The 17,807-nt window shown below is 38.0% G+C and overlaps 1 protein-coding gene across 1 annotated transcript; it reads left to right on the plus strand.

Moving 5' to 3' along the window:
• Nucleotides 1-6,591: 6,591 nt before the first annotated feature.
• On the plus strand, nucleotides 6,592-8,030 carry LOC103698833 (probable carboxylesterase 15). Its single transcript, XM_008780886.4, has one exon. It carries the CDS (start codon nucleotides 6,705-6,707, stop codon nucleotides 7,701-7,703), a length of 999 nt encoding a protein of 332 aa, XP_008779108.1. The 5' UTR covers nucleotides 6,592-6,704; the 3' UTR covers nucleotides 7,704-8,030.
• Nucleotides 8,031-17,807: the final 9,777 nt, after the last annotated feature.

Consider the following 17,807-nt stretch of genomic DNA (forward strand, 5'->3'; position numbering starts at 1 on the left):
CCTGAAGGACTCACCGCAAGAAGATTAGTCGGTGTTGATAACCCTGCCACGGAAAACATGTGATCATAGTCCAGGATCGACAAGATGAATTGAATATGTGAAAGAATCTCGAAACTGTAAAAAGAATCTTAATAATTTAAAAAATATTTGAATTGTACCTTAGAACTACATATATATTTATTTTCTACATATTATTGCTTGATTTATCTAGCTAGAGTGTTTATTACTTACTGGGCTGTTTAGCTTATTGTACAAGTTCTTTTGTTTTACAGATTCCGAGAACTAGTCTATTGGGGTTCCAAAATGGGAGAGCGACTAGAAAGATTGTGGCGCAAGTTATCTTATATTAGGGTTATTCAAGTTGAACTGTTATCTTGGACATTTATTATGATTGCTGGACATTGCAAAGTTTTGTTATTTTAAGAACTAAGTTTGCATATTGCTAAGTTATTGTCCTGCTGCGTATTTAGAACTGTGAGACTTAATGACTTGAGCTAGTCAATGAAATAAGATTGCATTTATTTAGTTAAATTATTTTAGATTTATAAAATTGAGATGTTTAGTAATGATGCCTTGCATGCTCGTGGAAAGAGTTTCCTACGGATGTGCGGCGGTTGGCGCGACCGCCGGGGGCGTGATAGTGAGATCAGCATATGAGCCATTATTTTTAACAATTCTAAAAGGTAGTTTTAGTACTCAGAGTTAAATAGTTCCTTGTTGTACACAGTAAGACATGGACCACAAACTCCTTTGGACCTAACACTTGGCCTTGACAAACCAATTAGACGGGATGGGCAGTTTTTGTATAAACTAGTTGGTGTTATTTCAATCTAGCTTGTAGAGCACATTGTGCAAGTTCAAACGGGAAAAAAAAGTCCATTGACAATGCAAGTGCAAATTCTCAGGAGGGGGCTATTTGAATCTCTATAGTTAAAGTTGCACTAACTTAAGTCTCATTGTAACTTAAGTTGCAGTAATTGATTTACAAGAAAGTTCACTTCTTATATTTGCAAGAGAGTTTGGAGAAAAAAGGGTTGTCTTTGATAGACATTCTATGAAATACATTGCGCATAGATACTAGGTTGGAGCACTCAATGTAGAGATGAGGGTGCTCTAGATGAAGAGATGGACGTCAAAGATGCCGATTTGCTAGGGCTTGGATGTGGACTTGCACGCCTATAGGGAGAGAGCGAGTGATGGCGTAGGTCTTAAGAAAGGTGGAGAAGTGAAGGAGAGGGGCGAGGCAAGGAGCCCAAAATGATGCATTATAACATAAAGGCAGGGGCAGCCGAATGTATTTGGGGGCTTAAGGCGAACTCATTAAGGAAGGCCTTTTTTTGAAAAAAAAATAAAAAATTTTAATAAATGCAAAATACTTTAAAATTTTATTTAAAAATAATTCACCTAGATTTTTGAGATGCAAAATTACTAATCAAACTTTCGTACTCAAGATTCAATAAAATACTATTTTCAATCGATAATATAGCTAATCCATTTATTTTTTCTTGTGACATAGTGAACCGTAAATAAGATTTTATCAACTTTAATTTTTGAAAAACTTCTTTCAGCAGAAGCAACTGTTACAAGTATTGTTAACAATATCCTGTAAGCAATGCATGCATTTGAAAAAAAATCTATTTTTTTATAAAACTAAAAGTATCAGTAGGGGTACTACTTTTTGTTTTTAAAACTTTTAACTCTAAAAATAGATCAAGACCGTCAATATCAGAATATTCACCATACTTTAAAAAGTTTTCAAGATTAAGACAACACTTTTTCAAATCCTTTTCATTCAAATATTTTAACTTTCTAAAATTAACCAAAAAACCAAAAACACTCTTAATATATGGAGAATTGTTCAAACCTATTTTGAATTAAAGAAATAACTCGATCTACGATAAATAAAAAATTAATTCTAAAAGATTCTTCAGCTGATCTTACTATCTCATCATCACTATTTTCATCAAATTATTTTTTCTATGGATCACACATTTTTTACAAAAATGTAGGCTCTATTTTTATTTTATTTGCAATTTTTTTAGATGAAATCAAAGCAATCATGAATTCATTTTCTCTATAACTTTTCAAATAAAAAAGAAGACTTTTTAATTGATTTATAGCGACATCAATATGCATGTTTTCAGATTGTAAGTTCTTACTAACTGAGTTAAAAGCAAACAATATATCATACCAAATATTCATGCCTAATAAAAATTTAAAATTCTCAATCTCATATGTAGCTAAGCATGTTGTTGCTTCACTCTTTATTTTAGGATCTTCACTAGTTTTCACTAATTGAACTAAGGCATCTCTTATTTTAGGAGCTTGGTATTTAATTGCCTTGATACTTTTAATAAGACTTTTTCAACGTGACTATGACAAGGGTTTAAGAGTCAATGTAGATACATTATCTTGTAAATTTTTTTATCATTTTGTAGAAGAAGAAAATAAGGCATAAATTCGTTGTATCACTCTAAAAAAAGATATAGTCTTAGGACATGAGTTAGCAGGATCACATAATACTAAATTCAAGTTATGATATCCATATGATGTGTAAAATACTCTAGGATTTATATCCAATAATATTCTTTGCACATCTTGTTATTTTTCTTTCATATTAGACCCATTGTCATACCCTTGTCCTCTTATATCATTAACCTCAAGTTTATGCTTTTCTATTATATTTATAAGTTCACTAAAAAGGCTTTTTCCAAAGGTATCATCTACTTCTAAAAATTCTAAAAAATGATATTCTTCTACTTTTACTAAACTTGTTGAAGTATCTACGCATCTTAAAACTAGGATCATTTATTCTTGATGGCTTGGATCAGGAGTGTAATCAAGTATTATAGAAAAGTTTTACTCTTTTAATCTTTTTAACTATTATAGTTTTAATTTTAGATGCTAACATTTGAATCAATTTATTTTGAATCTTATGACCTAAATAATGATTGTGAATTTCACCATTTTGAATGCGTCGAATATGTTCTTACATTATCGGATCAAATTCTGCAATCATTTCAATAAGACTTAAAAAATTCCTATTATTGCTTTGGTAGATCTTTTCATTCTTTTTCCAAAGTGCTAAATTATTTTTTGCAAAATTTTTCACGATAGCAATAATTCTCAATAGTATTTTTTTCCAATGATCCATCTCCTGGTTTATTTGTTTTTGAAGACTTTTGTCAATTGTTTTATTTTTCAACAATCTCACTTCTATATCAATCCGTTTATTCATGCTAGTAATATGTTCATTAGTCGTTTCATGATTTTTTAGCATAATTTCTCGATTTTTTCAGTCCCTAGTTACTTTATTGACTAAGTGACTCATGCTAGGCGTTGAATCAAATAATTTACAACAAAAACAATATACCCTATCCAAATCCTTCAAATACACTAGCCATCTTCTATTATGTTTTTTACGATTAGGTAACTTACGAATGTAATGTATCGTAAAGAAGTGTCTATTGTTTTCATCCCTCGAAAAATAAAAATCATAATTTTTAATTGGACCTCTTTCAACTAATAGATCTTCAACTTTGTATCAATATGTTTCCATTTACCCAGATCATAAGCTCTAGTTTCACTAAGCTCTACACTATCCTTATTTATCCTATCTCCATCTAATTTCTGATTGTGCTCTTCACTGGAGATTGTTTTAGTAAATATTTGAATACTACTATGAATCTGGTTGTCAATCTCATTTTGTTTCGTTCATTTCATTTCATCATCTAACTCTATTTCGGGTACTTATTCTGTTACTAATTTCTGAGTTGAACTTGATGTGGTGCTTTATTTGTTTGTGGCAACAAATCTATGTAGAGCTCTTGTTTGAGATTAAATGAGTTTTTCGATTTTTCTTTTCTTTTTGAGTTTTTCATACTCACATTCATATTTTCTATTAGACATTTGAATCTAAAAATAATATTATCTAACAAAGCAATAGAGACAATCACTGCAAATAAATCAAAATATAAAGGGATGAGGATGAGGAGCAAAATGCAAACGAGAGTCAAGCCGGAAGCGTCGTCGTTGGAGGTTGTGCGGTTGTGCCGGTCCCGATCAATCCGTTGATGAAGTGGAGTCTACCGCCTGCGGAGTCGTAAATCTACAGTAAAACAGAATGTAGATAATGATAAATGAAAATTCTAATACATCAAATTTTTTTCAGCAAAATAGTACAGTTATTGAAACATAAAGATTAAGAAACTAGAACAAAGCAATCCTTTCTATCTTTTTTTCATCCACTTATTTTTTCATCGACACGTCAAATTTTTCATCCACTTAATTAAAAAGACACACCAGAAAACTCATATAATTAGATCGGTGTGCATTTGTTCTATTCTAGCATGTAAGGACCCACAAAAGAAAAGCATGAATATAACATTTGCCTTTATTGAAGGGATCTCATTGGGATAATATTGTGATAATAAAGTTTATTCTTTGCAAATTCTGCGTCACCATAGTGTGATAATACATACGGTGACACTTTAGTACAGCAAGATCTCGGACGTCTTAATATCCACAATTATCAAAGGGAAACCCTTATAACATCAATCAACGTAATAAATTTCCTTGCATTTTCTGTAAGCTTTTAATGCTGCAAATGTCAGCAAGTACTTCGAAGAGGATGACCACATCTCCAGTATGGGGATCAAATTAATTTACAGATTTATGCAGAAAAGATGGTGAGAGCATGAGAAAAAGGGATGTCATATCGATGGGCTGCCTTTTCCGCGGACATGGATACAACGAACGCGCATGCTGTTGCAATGGGACGGGCTAAAAAGATAACCACAGGTTGGCCCATGGACAACTTCTTCTATTTTTGGAAATAAATCCGGTTATAATAAATATAATGGAATCCTTAAAATACCATCCGGATCGAGATCAAAATAATCGAGCAGAAACAAAGGAAAAATATCTGAAAAATCAACAACTCGCGCTCCAACCGTGTCTCGCCAACCGCCCACCTCCTTTCTCTTCGCCACCCACCCTCTTTCTCTCTCTCGGAAAAACGGCATAGAGAAATAAGAAAATAAAAATCTAAGGTTTTGAACCCTAGATTCTCTCTCATTTCCATCCAATTTCTGATTCTTCGTCCTCCCGTTTCGATCCCTTCATCTCGAAAGGGAGCAAGTATGCTTATTGTGTAGATTGATTCATTTATTGGATGTTTTCGAGGGATTCATGGATTCGGAAAGGTCCTCGCCGTCATGCCCCTGCGAGACATGCCCCTGCTGCTCGCCGCCGTCCACCACCTGGCGGCGATCCGTGAAGCGCAAGCTGGATCAGGCGGAGGAGGGAGAGGCCCACCGTGACCCGCCGGCGGCCGGCGACGTGGCCCGGGTGGAGGTTGAGGACGAGGTGGCCGCCCTCCAGGAGGCCCTGGCGAGGCAGCAGCAGTCGATTCAGGAGCTGTGCGGAGAGCTAGAGGAGGAGCGGAACGCGTCGTCAACGGCGGCGAGCGAGGCCATGTCGATGATCCTCCGGCTCCAACGGGAGATATAGGCAGTGAAGATTGGCTCAACGCTCAAGGAATACACACCCCACTGGTCAGTGAAGATCTCTGACTCTGGGGTGAAGGATTCTCGGATTGCCCAGGAGTTGATGCATAAGATCCTTTTTCCCAAGATTGGCTCAATTTGTTGGATTGCACATTCCATACCCTCTTCTCAATAGCATTCAAGATGGTTGTCAAAGTAAGTTCTCAATCTATGGTGGTTTTGTTTTTGCTCAAGCTCATCTTCTTTTGTATTTATAGAATGCCAACCTTCTTGCCTTGATGCATAAGCACTATAAGGTGCTCTCGTACCAGGTTGAACAGCTAGAGTTAGAGCTGTAGGAGACTAGGTGGAAGGTAGCTGAGATGGAAGCCCATCTAATGGTTGCTGAAGGCTGAGCAGAGGTGGACAACCATCAAGCCGCCAAAGAGCATTTCATAATAATTCAAAGATTATTCTAAAGAGCATTTCATAAGCCAACATCAAAGCCAAGATTATTTATGCCAATGTTAATAATAAGTATCTTATGTTTATTTTCTAAAACAATTTATTGAGTTATTAGTTTATATAACTATGGGCACTTACTAGTTTAATAACTCTCCTTCTACTTCCTCCTAATTTGTGCGTCATGATATGCAAAATAACGAGCATGGCATGTTTTAACGAATTATTTAATATATTAAGAATAATACTAGGAACCCAAATTTGATACCAAATAAGTACTTCATAACTAAGAGGCCACGTGGTAAAAAGGTGTTAGTACCGGTCACGATAATAGTGACAAATGTAATAAGTTCTTAATGTAAACTAATATTTTTAAAACCATAATGAATAGCCAATCAACAAGCTGTTCATTTCCTAGCGAATCAGCTAGAGTAAGATGACGTAGGTGGTGAGGTGGCGGCTAGATAAGATGACGCAGGTGGTGAGGTAGCCGCTGGAGTAGGATTCTGCTTTCGTTGACGCAGGTGGCGGCTAGATGGTGGTCAACGATTGAAGCTTTCCAGCCGGCTTTCGTTGGTCAAGGATAACTCTCTCAAGTAACTGACCTGTTCGCAAAACACCATTATAAAGACTTCTCTTCCGCTCAAGTCTCTACCCATCATATTCCATCCCTCAAACCCCGTCATAGTTCACCATACGCCTTCATAGTTCCCACATAACAAAACCCCAACCATTACCACCACCACCACCACCACCATGTCCTCCGCTCCTTCTCCTCCGCACGTGGTCGAGGATTGCCTCGGCATCCTCCAAGTCCTCAGCGACGGCTCCATCCTCCGATCCCCCAATCCCGTCGTCCCCGTCCCCGTCCGCGACGACGGCACCGTTGTGTGGAAGGATGTCCAGTTCGACGCCGCATACGACCTCCACCTCCGCCTCTACAAACCCCGCAATCGCCTCCCCTCCGACGGCCTGAAGCTCCCCGTCTTCTACTACTTCCACGGAGGCGGGTTCTGCTTCGGCTCCTGCACCTTGTCCGCCTACCAGAACTGCTGCCTCCGCCTCGCCGCCGAGCTCCGCGCCGTCGTCGTCGCCCCCGACTACCGCCTCGCCCCCGAGCACCGCCTCCCCGCCGCCATCGACGACGGGGCCTCCGCCGTGGAGTGGCTCCGCCGCCAGGCCGTCTCGCCCGACCAAGATCCTTGGCTCGCCGAGGCGGCCGACTTCGGCCGGGTGTTCATCTCCGGCGAATCCGCGGGTGGGAATATCGCCCACCACATGGCCGTGCGGTTCGGTTCAGCGGCCGGCCGGGCGGAGCTGCATCCGGTCCAGATCTGCGGGTTCGTTCTGATGATGCCGTTCATTGGTGGGATCCAGCGCACGAGATCTGAGGCGCAGTGCCCGAAGGAGCTGTTCCTCAACTTGGAGGCGAACGACAGGTACTGGAGGCTGTCGCTGCCGGCCGGCGGGACCAGGGACCACCCACTGGCGAACCCCTTCGGACCGGAGAGCCCGAGCCTGGAGGCGGTCGAGGTGGAACCGGTGCTGGTGGTGGTGGCGGAGAACGACCTGCTGAGGGATCGGGGCGTGGACTACGCGAAGAGGTTGGAAGGTTGGGGGAAGCGGGTGAAGCTGGTGGAGTTCAAAGGGCAACAACACGCATTTTTCTATTTTGGCGCTTGGTCCGAGCCGGTCGATGAGTTGATGACGGTGATCAAGCGGTTTATGGACGAGGTCGGGACCGGATTAGGCTGAACCGGGATTGTCGGATGATTGCAAGCAGCGTAGCGGCCTTACTGATACTTGGAAGCTGAAGCGGGATAATGTGGTCCCCGCTCAAATTTGATACAGCAATAAGGTGATGAGGCCGTAAGCTATGTGACCTTTTTACAAGTTATATGATACATAACTATTGCATTCTCTGATAACAAGGAAATGAATTTGTAAACTCAACCCCTAATCTAAAAGTTATGGGAAGGTGACCACGTAATCTCTCTCTTATCATCTGGTACAGGGGCACATGCATTGTATGTGTAAAACATTAAAAAAAAATTCTCAATCTCCCCTAATTATTTTCCCTTATTTGTGATATAACTTATGTTATAAGTGGGGCATACCCTAAAAAGTATTTACATATTTAATATAAAGAATAGTTGGGAAATCATTGCCATCACCTATCCACACAATCTATCTATGAGTGCTCTATGCATTTATCCAAATGGACAAAATATTTTCCACATAAAAGAATGGACATTCCTAAATGTTTGATATTTATTTGCAGCTTTGGGCAACGTACCTCAATGGCTACTGACAAATACAGTGACTTTGTAGAGTTTTTCTATTACTGAAGTAGGATCTTATACTCTTGCCCAAGTGTATCATTATGGGCAATGCACCTCATAGTGCACTATCAAAAATGGTGATGTGAACTAGGTGCATGAGCTTCCAAGTGATCTTTTAACATAAATGACAAAATATCCTGCTCTACTTTGGAGGTTAGTAAATTTATGGTCACACTCGCTTATCGACTATGATGCCCTAGATTTTATCCTTGATATGGAATATAGCAGTTTACTAGATTAGATTATGAGCGAGCATTAAGCTATTCAACATAGAAAATACCCTAATGACTCAGATAGATTAGACTCAACCAAATAATAACTTAAAAGAATTTGAAATAATAGTTTTGCAAATAATTATAGCTAATAATTAATTATTTTCATTAAGATTCATGCATACAGTTTTCATAAAAGAATGAAACACAATTCTAATGGACCATGAAAACCTTATGGCTAAGGATCTTATAGCGCATACTCAATGGTCATATGGAGACACTAGAATGATAGATAGCTGAATTATAGAATGTAGCTTGTGTAAGAACAAAAAGACTAACTGGTTTCATCTGATTCAACAAGAAGTTCAGTAATGCGATAAAGACTCCATATCTCCATGACAAACTATTTAGCTAATGTGTGACTAAACAAATCCAAAGAGACAAGTCTTTCATCAATGGAAATCTGATTTGACCTATCGCAATAAGTAATCTAACATATACAACTTATCTTTAGATCAATTAGAATAAGATGCCGGTTAATTATTCTCTTATAAATTGGATCAAAAATGATTCAAGTTTTATTGGGTGTAGGCCTCCAACTAGGGTTCCTCATGCTTAGTTTAGGTTGCAAATACTAGCAGGATAACTAGCAGCATGCTTAGTTTAGGTTGCATCTATTGGTTGCCGGATGCTTGCAAGTAGTCTAATAGACTAGGATGCAAATACTGCTAGGATAACTGAGGTGCAATATGTACAAGCCCCTAAACCACCCTAGAGAGCAAATTGGCATTTTAGTGCACTAACAACTTAAGCAGGAACAAATCTTAAAGCAACAAAAATTCAAAATAAACTAGGAACTTGAAAGCAATTAGGAATTCAAAGAAAATTGGATGTGAAATATTTTTTTCTAAAAATTGATGATAAATCCTACTTCAATAGAAATCCTTTGTCAACTATGAATTCAAAAGTGAATAGGAACTGAAAAGTCGCCTCACATTTTGGGAAACTTTGAAATAGAAATCCTATTGCAATTAGGAGTTGGAAAATGGCAATGAATTTCAAATCAAGCAGATATTATTCAACTTCAATTAGAAATCAAAAAAACTACAGGAATCCTAATCCTAGTTTAATATCAAATATGATGTGGATAAGGGAATCCCCATACTACACAAGACCAAGGTAGCATAATGAAAAGGAACAAGAAGTGAAAGTGAATCAAATTAGAAGTTAAAACTAGAAGAAAAGAAGAAATTAAAGAACTAGAACTAGAAGATAAATGGCTATAACTAGAAAAGAATATTGAACCAGGAGGGATAACAAGCAAGCGTTGCACCTCCTCTTTCTGTTGCACCTGAAGCCTAGCATCTCTATTCGTTACATTCCTTGGTTAAAAAATTCTAACATCACATTGATATCTCCTTCACAACTTTTACATGAATATCATCTCTTAGTTATATACTTTAAGATAAGCCTGCAATAGATATGAGATTTGAGAGAACAACCTCAAAAAAAATTGGCTTGTATTCAAATTGTTGTCAAATTTCAGAACCATGAGTATTAATATGTAAGAGAAGATATTAGTGATTATGAGAATAAGAGCGTAGTTTTTATACTAACTTACCATGAGATCAATATTCTGTGTGCATTAATTGGTAGATACATCAATCTACCAAATTAGAGTACTTAGTGTTGATCTAGCAAGATGTTTTGTAAAATATTTAAATCACATAAAAAGAAAATCTAACAATTATAACAAAATAGTGGTAAGAAAATATCTGGCATGTGAGGTGTGAGAGGCACGCCAAGAGATGCACTGTCCTAAAGCCGTTGTTGCCTCCCCACGTGCAGGTATTGGCGGTCAGCGACGGCTCCAAGATACAACCTAAACGGCTCACAGCGGGCCTAATCTACAGTGCACGTCTGTAGTAGGCAAATTATCTAGTCTATATCGGTTGCCCAAAATATAAAATAATATAGAAAATTGTAAAAGAGAGAATGGTGGTAGAAAGAAACAATGAGAGCAAGAAGAAGACTATTGTATTGTTTTTTTTTAAATGCAAGGAATGGCTCCTTTATAGGCCTTGTGTAATTTAACCATAACGGTTGAATACTTATAGCCTCATTAAGGCCATAATTAGAGATAATAGAAAGTTTTGAAACTTCCAAATAGAATTTGAAATACTTAAAGGTTACAACAACTCTTTTAAAAATTTGGGGGTTACAAATCTTTTTTATTTATACCTCTTTAAAACTTTTCAAAATTCATTCAAATTCCAACAGTCCCCCACAAGTTTCAAAACTTTATAAAATCATATACATATATATATAGAAAAATTTGGGCAGCTTTATACTATGCAATGGGTGCAAGTGTCTTCCGGACTTGAACCTACACTTAGTGTTGACAGTTCTAACATGAAGGATCATAGTGAACTAAGTCTTGAACTAGACCCTTTGGACCAAATTTTAACATGTCACACACATAGTATTGATATAGACTTGGTGCGGGTTAGCGCTATTTATGGCCATGCGCTCAATCTTGATTCTCATAAGAGTTATTAGAGAACAGCCCAATTCTCACAGTCGCGGCCTCACGACAACTCTCATTTAGGTGAGTCCTCCAAGAATACATGTAACCTGTATCCTGCAGGAGTATGCCTGCCTCGGGCTCATTCAGGGTAACACCCTTCCTTAACGTCACATATCAAAGCACTATTGCCATAGGGATGAGCAGGAGACTCTCTCCTTAAAAGTAGTGCTAAAATGAGTCACGCAATATGGATTGTTTCTATCCATTGAACCTTCTTCATGGGATCTCCAATCACAAAGGTTGGATTACCTCCCTAGGTGACTCCCTTATGGGCTTAAGCCCATCCTCCTCGACAAGTCAATGATAGCTATCTTAGAAAGAGCTTTGGTCAGCTGATCAGCTATATTTTTCTCAGATTTTACAAATTCCAAAGACACAATATTCTTATTCAATAGGCTTTTAACTGATTTATACCTCACTTGCAAATGCCTATTCATTTTCTTATTGGTATGTGCTTGCCTTACTAACTCTATTACTGCCTTACTATCACAATGTATGGAAATGGCAAGTATGGGTTTTTAACTAAAGGCATGTCAAGCATCAAGTTCTTAATCCACTCAACCTCAGAGCAAGTTGTATCTAAAGCTATAAGTTCTGACTTCATAGTACTCCGAGAGATAATAGTTTGTTTCTTAGATTCTCAAGATATTGCTACTCCACCCAAAAGAAATACATATCCTGAAGTGGACTTCACATCTATATTGTCTGTTATCCAATTCGCGTCACTATACCCTTCAACTACATTCGGAAATTCCTTATAACACAATGAGTATTCCATGGTTCCTCTAAGATATTTAAAGACTCTCTCTAAAGCAACCCAATGATTTTTGTTAGGATTATGAGTATATCTACTAAGTCTTCCAACAGCATATGCTATATCAGCCTAGTTTTATTTGCTATATATAACAATGATCCAATCATTTGTGAGTATTTCAATTGAGATACTGGTTCACCATTATTTTTCTTCAAATGCACATTTAGATCATATGGTATTGATATAGGATTACAATCAAAATAATCGAACCTTTTTAACATTCTTTCTATAGTGCTGTTTTGATTAAGAGTAATTTCATTACGTGTTCTTTCCAACTTCATTCCTAAAATTACATAAGCATCTCATAAATCCTTCATGTCAAAGTTTCTAGAAAGATAAGACTTAACATCATTTACTATCTCCAAATTTGTCCCAAATATTAATATATCATCAACATAAAAATATAAGATCATATGTTCTCCATTACTCTCTTTGTAGCATACACACTTATCATATTCATTAATCTTAAAGTCATATTCTAATATCACTTTATCAAACTTCTCATACCATTGCTTAGGAGCTTCTTTTAAACCATACAAGAATTTAACTAACCTACAGACCTTATGTTCTTGACCTTTAACTACAATACCTTCAGGTTGCTCCATATATATCTCTTCATCTACGTCTCCATTTGGAAAGGCAGTCTTAATATCCATTTGATGAATTACTAGGTTATGCACTGATGCTAAAGCAATTAAAATTCTAATTGTAGTTATCCTAGATACAGGTGAATATGTATCAAAGTTGAGGATGATAGTGTTATTTTGATGATTAACAAGCAATTATCTAGAGTATGTTATAAGTTAAATCGATACTTCATTTATAAGTCTATTACTCTCAGTATATTTGTATAAATTGATATAGATACATTTCATTGTTTATTTGAATGAATCTAACCTTGAGATGCAGCAAAGTGTGGATTGAGTCGACCCAAAGGATGATTGGGTCGACCCCGGCACATCAAGAAAGCATTTGGCACACTTCTGCAAAAATGGCACAGATGAACAGTGAGTTGGGTCGACCCAAGGAAGCATGAGTCGACCCAAACATCAAGATCCTCAAACAACTCAGAAAATGGTTCTCTGGATTTACTGAGAGGGTCGACCCAAGATATAGTTGAGTCCACCCAAGCTTGAGTCGACCCAAACCCTGTGTGGGTCGACCCAAAGGCAAGACAGAACAGAAGACAGAAAAGGTTCTCTGGAAACCCTGTTAGGGTCGACCCAAGAAGAAGTTGAGTCGACCCAACTGAACCTTGAGTCGACCCAAAGAAAAGTTGGGTCGACCCAAGTGAAGGAAGGCTGAATTGCAAGTTTCTGTGTTTCTGAGAGGGTCGACCCAAGGAATGTTTGAGTCGACCCAAGTGAAAGTTGGGTCGACCCAAGGACAGGTTGAGCCGACCCAAACACGGGCAGAAGCATAACGGCTAGTTCTGCAGATGTACTTTTTGTCCTTCCAACAGTGAGTAACGGCTAGTTTTTGAATTCTAACCATTGGAGCTTGTCCAATGGATGTAGGAGACTATTTAAAGTGGCACTATTCATCAGATAGAAGATCCTTTTAAAAAGAATATCAAAGAGTACACAAGAAAGAGAAAGTGCCCTAATCTTCTTCATCCAAGTGCTTCATTCAAGAATCAAAGAAAGGGGTTGAGCAGATTCAAAGAGTCATCAAGAGCTCCATCCTCCCTTGAAGAGTGAAGCATCCTTGACAAAGAAGAGAGAAGTCACTACAAGCGATAAATACTTTCTAAACTCTTCTTTGTAGATTATATTGTTTTATTTGCTCATCTAGGAGTTTAAATCTTGTTTCTTTATTTGTTAAACTACTTGTAAAGGTTGGTTGGTTAGCCCACAAAACCAACGGAATAGGTTGATTGGTGAACCCGGAAAACCAATTGTAAAGGTTCGTTGGTGAGCCCGTAAAACCAACAAAGGTTTGTTGGTGAGCCCGTAAAACCAACATAGGTTTTTGGTGAACCCGGAAAACCAAAGTGTAAAGATTTTTGGATTGTGAGCCCGGAAAATAATCCAACTGTAATCCGTGGGATTATAGTGAATTCCCAAGGGGTCGCTTGGGGAGTGGACGTAGGTGCTAAGGAGAGCACCGAACCACTATACTTTGTGTTGTTTGTATTGTGATCTGTTTTAGCTTACTAATCATTCATTTGACACAAGTAAAATAGTTAAAATTAAAAGAAACCAATTCACCCCCCCCCCTCTAGCTTGTCACCTTGGGCAACAAGTGGTATCAGAGCAAGATGCTCCAATAGTACTCATTGATCTCACAATCAAGAGTTAAAGATCATGACAACCCAAGTGGGATGTTCTATGAGTGAGGGGCAATCCACAAATAGACCACCTCAATTTAATGGCACAAACTACACATATTGGAAAGCTAGGATGAGGATATTCATTCAAGCTTCAGATTATGAATTATGGTACATCATTACTAGAGGACCTCACACACCCACACTTAATATAGAGGGCACTATCATACCCAAACCAGAAATGGATTGGAATGAAAGTGATAGAAGATTGGCACAGTTAAATGCTAAAGCTATAAATGTACTTTATTGCTCATTAGATGTAAGTGAATTTAATAGAATATCTACTTGCATCTCTGCTAAAGAAATTTGGGACAAACTTGAGGTCACTCATGAAGGGACCAATCAAGTTAAGGAGTCAAAGATAAACATATTAGTACACAAGTATGAATTGTTTAAAATGGAATCTACTGAGTCCATAACTGATATGTTTACTCGTTTTACTGACATTATAAATGGGCTTAAGAGTTTAGGAAAGTCTTACACTAACTCTGAATTGGTGCGAAAAATTCTCAGGTCTCTACCAAGAATTTCGGAGGCCAAGGTAACCGCAATTCAAGAAGCTAAGGACCTCAACACACTGCAATTAGAGGAGCTTCTAGGATCACTCATGACCCATGAGTTGACAATGAGGCAAAACTCGGAAGATGAGGTTAAGAGAAGAAAGCCCATGCCCTAAAGATTACCACCCCTAAACAACAAACTGAATCGGAAGATTCAGATGATGATGATGAATTTGATGAAGAAGGGATGGCTATGCTTGGAAGAAAATTCAGAAAATTTATGAGAGGTAAGAATAGATTTTATAGAAAGAAACCCTTCCTCAAAGGTAGCTCAAGCAAAGAAAAGGGTAAGGACAAAGAAAAGGAAAAAGAAACTCCTATTTGCTATGAGTGTAACAAACCCGGGCATTATAAGATAGATTGCCCAGATTTGAAATGGATGGCAAGAAAACTGAAAAAGAAGAACTTCATGGCTGAATGGAGTGAAAGTGAGGAGTCAAGTTCTGAAGAGGAAGATCATCAAGAGACGGCCCAAATGTGTCATATGGCCAATGACGATGAGGTAGATTCTGAACTTGACTGTGATTTTACTGTTGATGAATTACATGATGCATTCTTAGAACTCATGGAAGAACATAAGAAACTAATCAATAAAAATAAAGTTCTAAAAGAAGAAAATCAATCTCTTGTCAAAGATAAGTTAAAACTGTCTCATAACCATGAAACATTAAGTAGGAAACTTACAAATGAAACCAAGAATCTAATTGCTGAAAATATCAAGTTAAAAGAAGATGCTGAAAAATACAAATTCTTGGTAGATAAATTTATACTTAGTTCTACCAAATTAAATATGATTCTTGATAGTCAAAAAGCTGTATATGATAAGGCTGGATTAGGATATAAAACAAATAGGAAACAAAAATTCTTAAAGAACATTTTTGTAAAAGCTAAAAGTGAAAATATTACTTGTCATTGCTGCAATAAATTAGGACATAGAGCATATGAATGTAACTATAGAAAGTCCAGTCAAAACAAATTAAGTAATAATCAAAAGATTAAATTCAAGAAAGTTTGGGTTCCAAAAGGAACATCAAGTACTAACCCTAAAGGACCCAACATAGTTTGGGTACCTAAAGCTCTTTCTTGATCTTGATTGCAGGGATGTCTTGCAGCTGATAAAGTGGAAAAATGATGGTATCTAGATAGCGGCTGTTCAAGACACATGACCGGTGACGTAAATCAATTTGTCACTTTGGAATCAAAGAAGGGTGGAGTAGTAACCTATGGAGACAATGGTAAAGGGCATATCATTGGAAAGGGTAAAATTTTCATTACTCCATCTATTTTTATAGAAAATGTCTTATTAGTTAAGGGATTGAAATATAATTTGCTTAGCATAAGTCAATTTTGTGATAAAGGGTTTAAAGTCACAATTGAAGCATCTGTATGCATAATCACAAATCCTAAAGATAATAGCATTGTACTTGTCCAGAATCTATTCACAATTTTGTGATAAAGGGCTCATTATCTCTCTGTTGGGGCTCCTAATGGAGTAATCTCCAGAATCTATTCAAGGGATATTCGGAGATATGTTGAATCCTACTCAAGAACAAATTAACAGATTTTTCCTCTAAAAACCAAAAATTTAAGTTCAAAAGCTTCAATGCATTAAAAGAAAATTCAGAGAATCAAAACAAAGTTGAATGCATATGTTGAGGGGGAGAATCTGAATTTTTAAGAGAGCAAAATCATTAAAGACATATAAGCCAAACAATTGATTGCATGACATGAAGGCTTATATAATTCCAAATAAAAGGGGGAGCTTTAACTCCAAAATTTATTGTTTCACACCTTTCAAGTTTGGATAAATTAAATAACCAGACACTTGAATTCATTTATAGATTTTATTTCCGTGTTTGTTGTGCAATTCACTTTACATATACTCAATGTTTTGTCATCATCAAAAAGGGGGAGATTGTGGAGTGATTGATTAAAACCCTATTTGATTTTGATGAGCTCAAAGCATTTGAGTATATCTTATGATTACTAATGAATTCAATCTAGTGTTTCAGTGAAAATCTTATAAATTTATGGTTAAGTGCATCTAGTTTTGGTTCAAGATATTTTGGATAAGTTGAGAAGTCAAGATGAACCAAAATCTGAGACTCGAGTCGACTCCGGGATATTACGAGTCGACTCCAAGCGTATCAGAAGCACTGGCACAGGCTCGAGTCGACTCCGAAACATTACGAGTCGACTCCGACTGAGAACAGACAGACGAGCAGAAAGATACAACTCAAAACCTGTCAGCGAGTCGACTCCTGAAGAGTGCGAGTCGACTCCGATGCTAGCCGAGTCGACTCCAGAGCAGTATGAGTCGACTCCAGGAAGTTACAGACAAAAAGTCAGAGAGCAGTTTTCGGACCCTGAGAGCCGAGTCGACTCCTGAGGAACGCGAGTCGACTCCGATGGTTGGCAGGTCGACTCCAAAGAAAGCGAGAGTCGACTCTCAGTGTTATACAAGGCAAAAGTCAGAGACCAACTTTCGGGCACTGAGAGGCGAGTCGACTCCCGCAAAGCCCGAGTCGACTCCGAGACAGCGCGACCCCAAAAAGACAGAAGACAGTATTGTTGTCTCTGAGACGCGAGTCGACTCCAAGACAGTTCGAGTCGACTCCAAGGCAGCGCTACTCCAAAAAGACAGAAGACTGCTTTTCGAATACTGAGAGCCGAGTCGACACCGGAACAGTTCGAGTCGACTCCAAGACTGCACGAGCCAAAAGACAGAAGATCGGAAGTTCGGCCTCTGAGCGCCGAGTCGACTCCCAGAATTCACGAGTCGACTCGAGTGAGCCAAGTTGAAGAATACATCTATGGATTCCTTGGGATGAGCCGACTCCAAAAGTGCAAGGTTAGCTCCAGATTTTGGCGAGTCGACTCCGGGTTAAGTCGAGTCGATTCCCAGTCGAGAAGCTCACTTTAATTCAAATCCGGAACAGTTGCCGAGCCGACTCCAGAAAAGCATGAGTCGACTCCTGCTACAGCCGAGTCGACTCCAGATCGCGCGAGTCGACT

Source organism: Phoenix dactylifera, unplaced genomic scaffold (genome assembly GCF_009389715.1).
Source record: "Phoenix dactylifera cultivar Barhee BC4 unplaced genomic scaffold, palm_55x_up_171113_PBpolish2nd_filt_p 001605F, whole genome shotgun sequence".
Lineage (NCBI taxonomy): Eukaryota > Viridiplantae > Streptophyta > Magnoliopsida > Arecales > Arecaceae > Phoenix > Phoenix dactylifera.

What these genes read in the sequence shown, in the direction of transcription:
- LOC103698833 (XM_008780886.4), top strand. Translation starts at nt 6,705, where the DNA reads ATGTCCTCCGCTCCTTCTCCTCCGCACGTGGTCGAGGATTGCCTCGGC.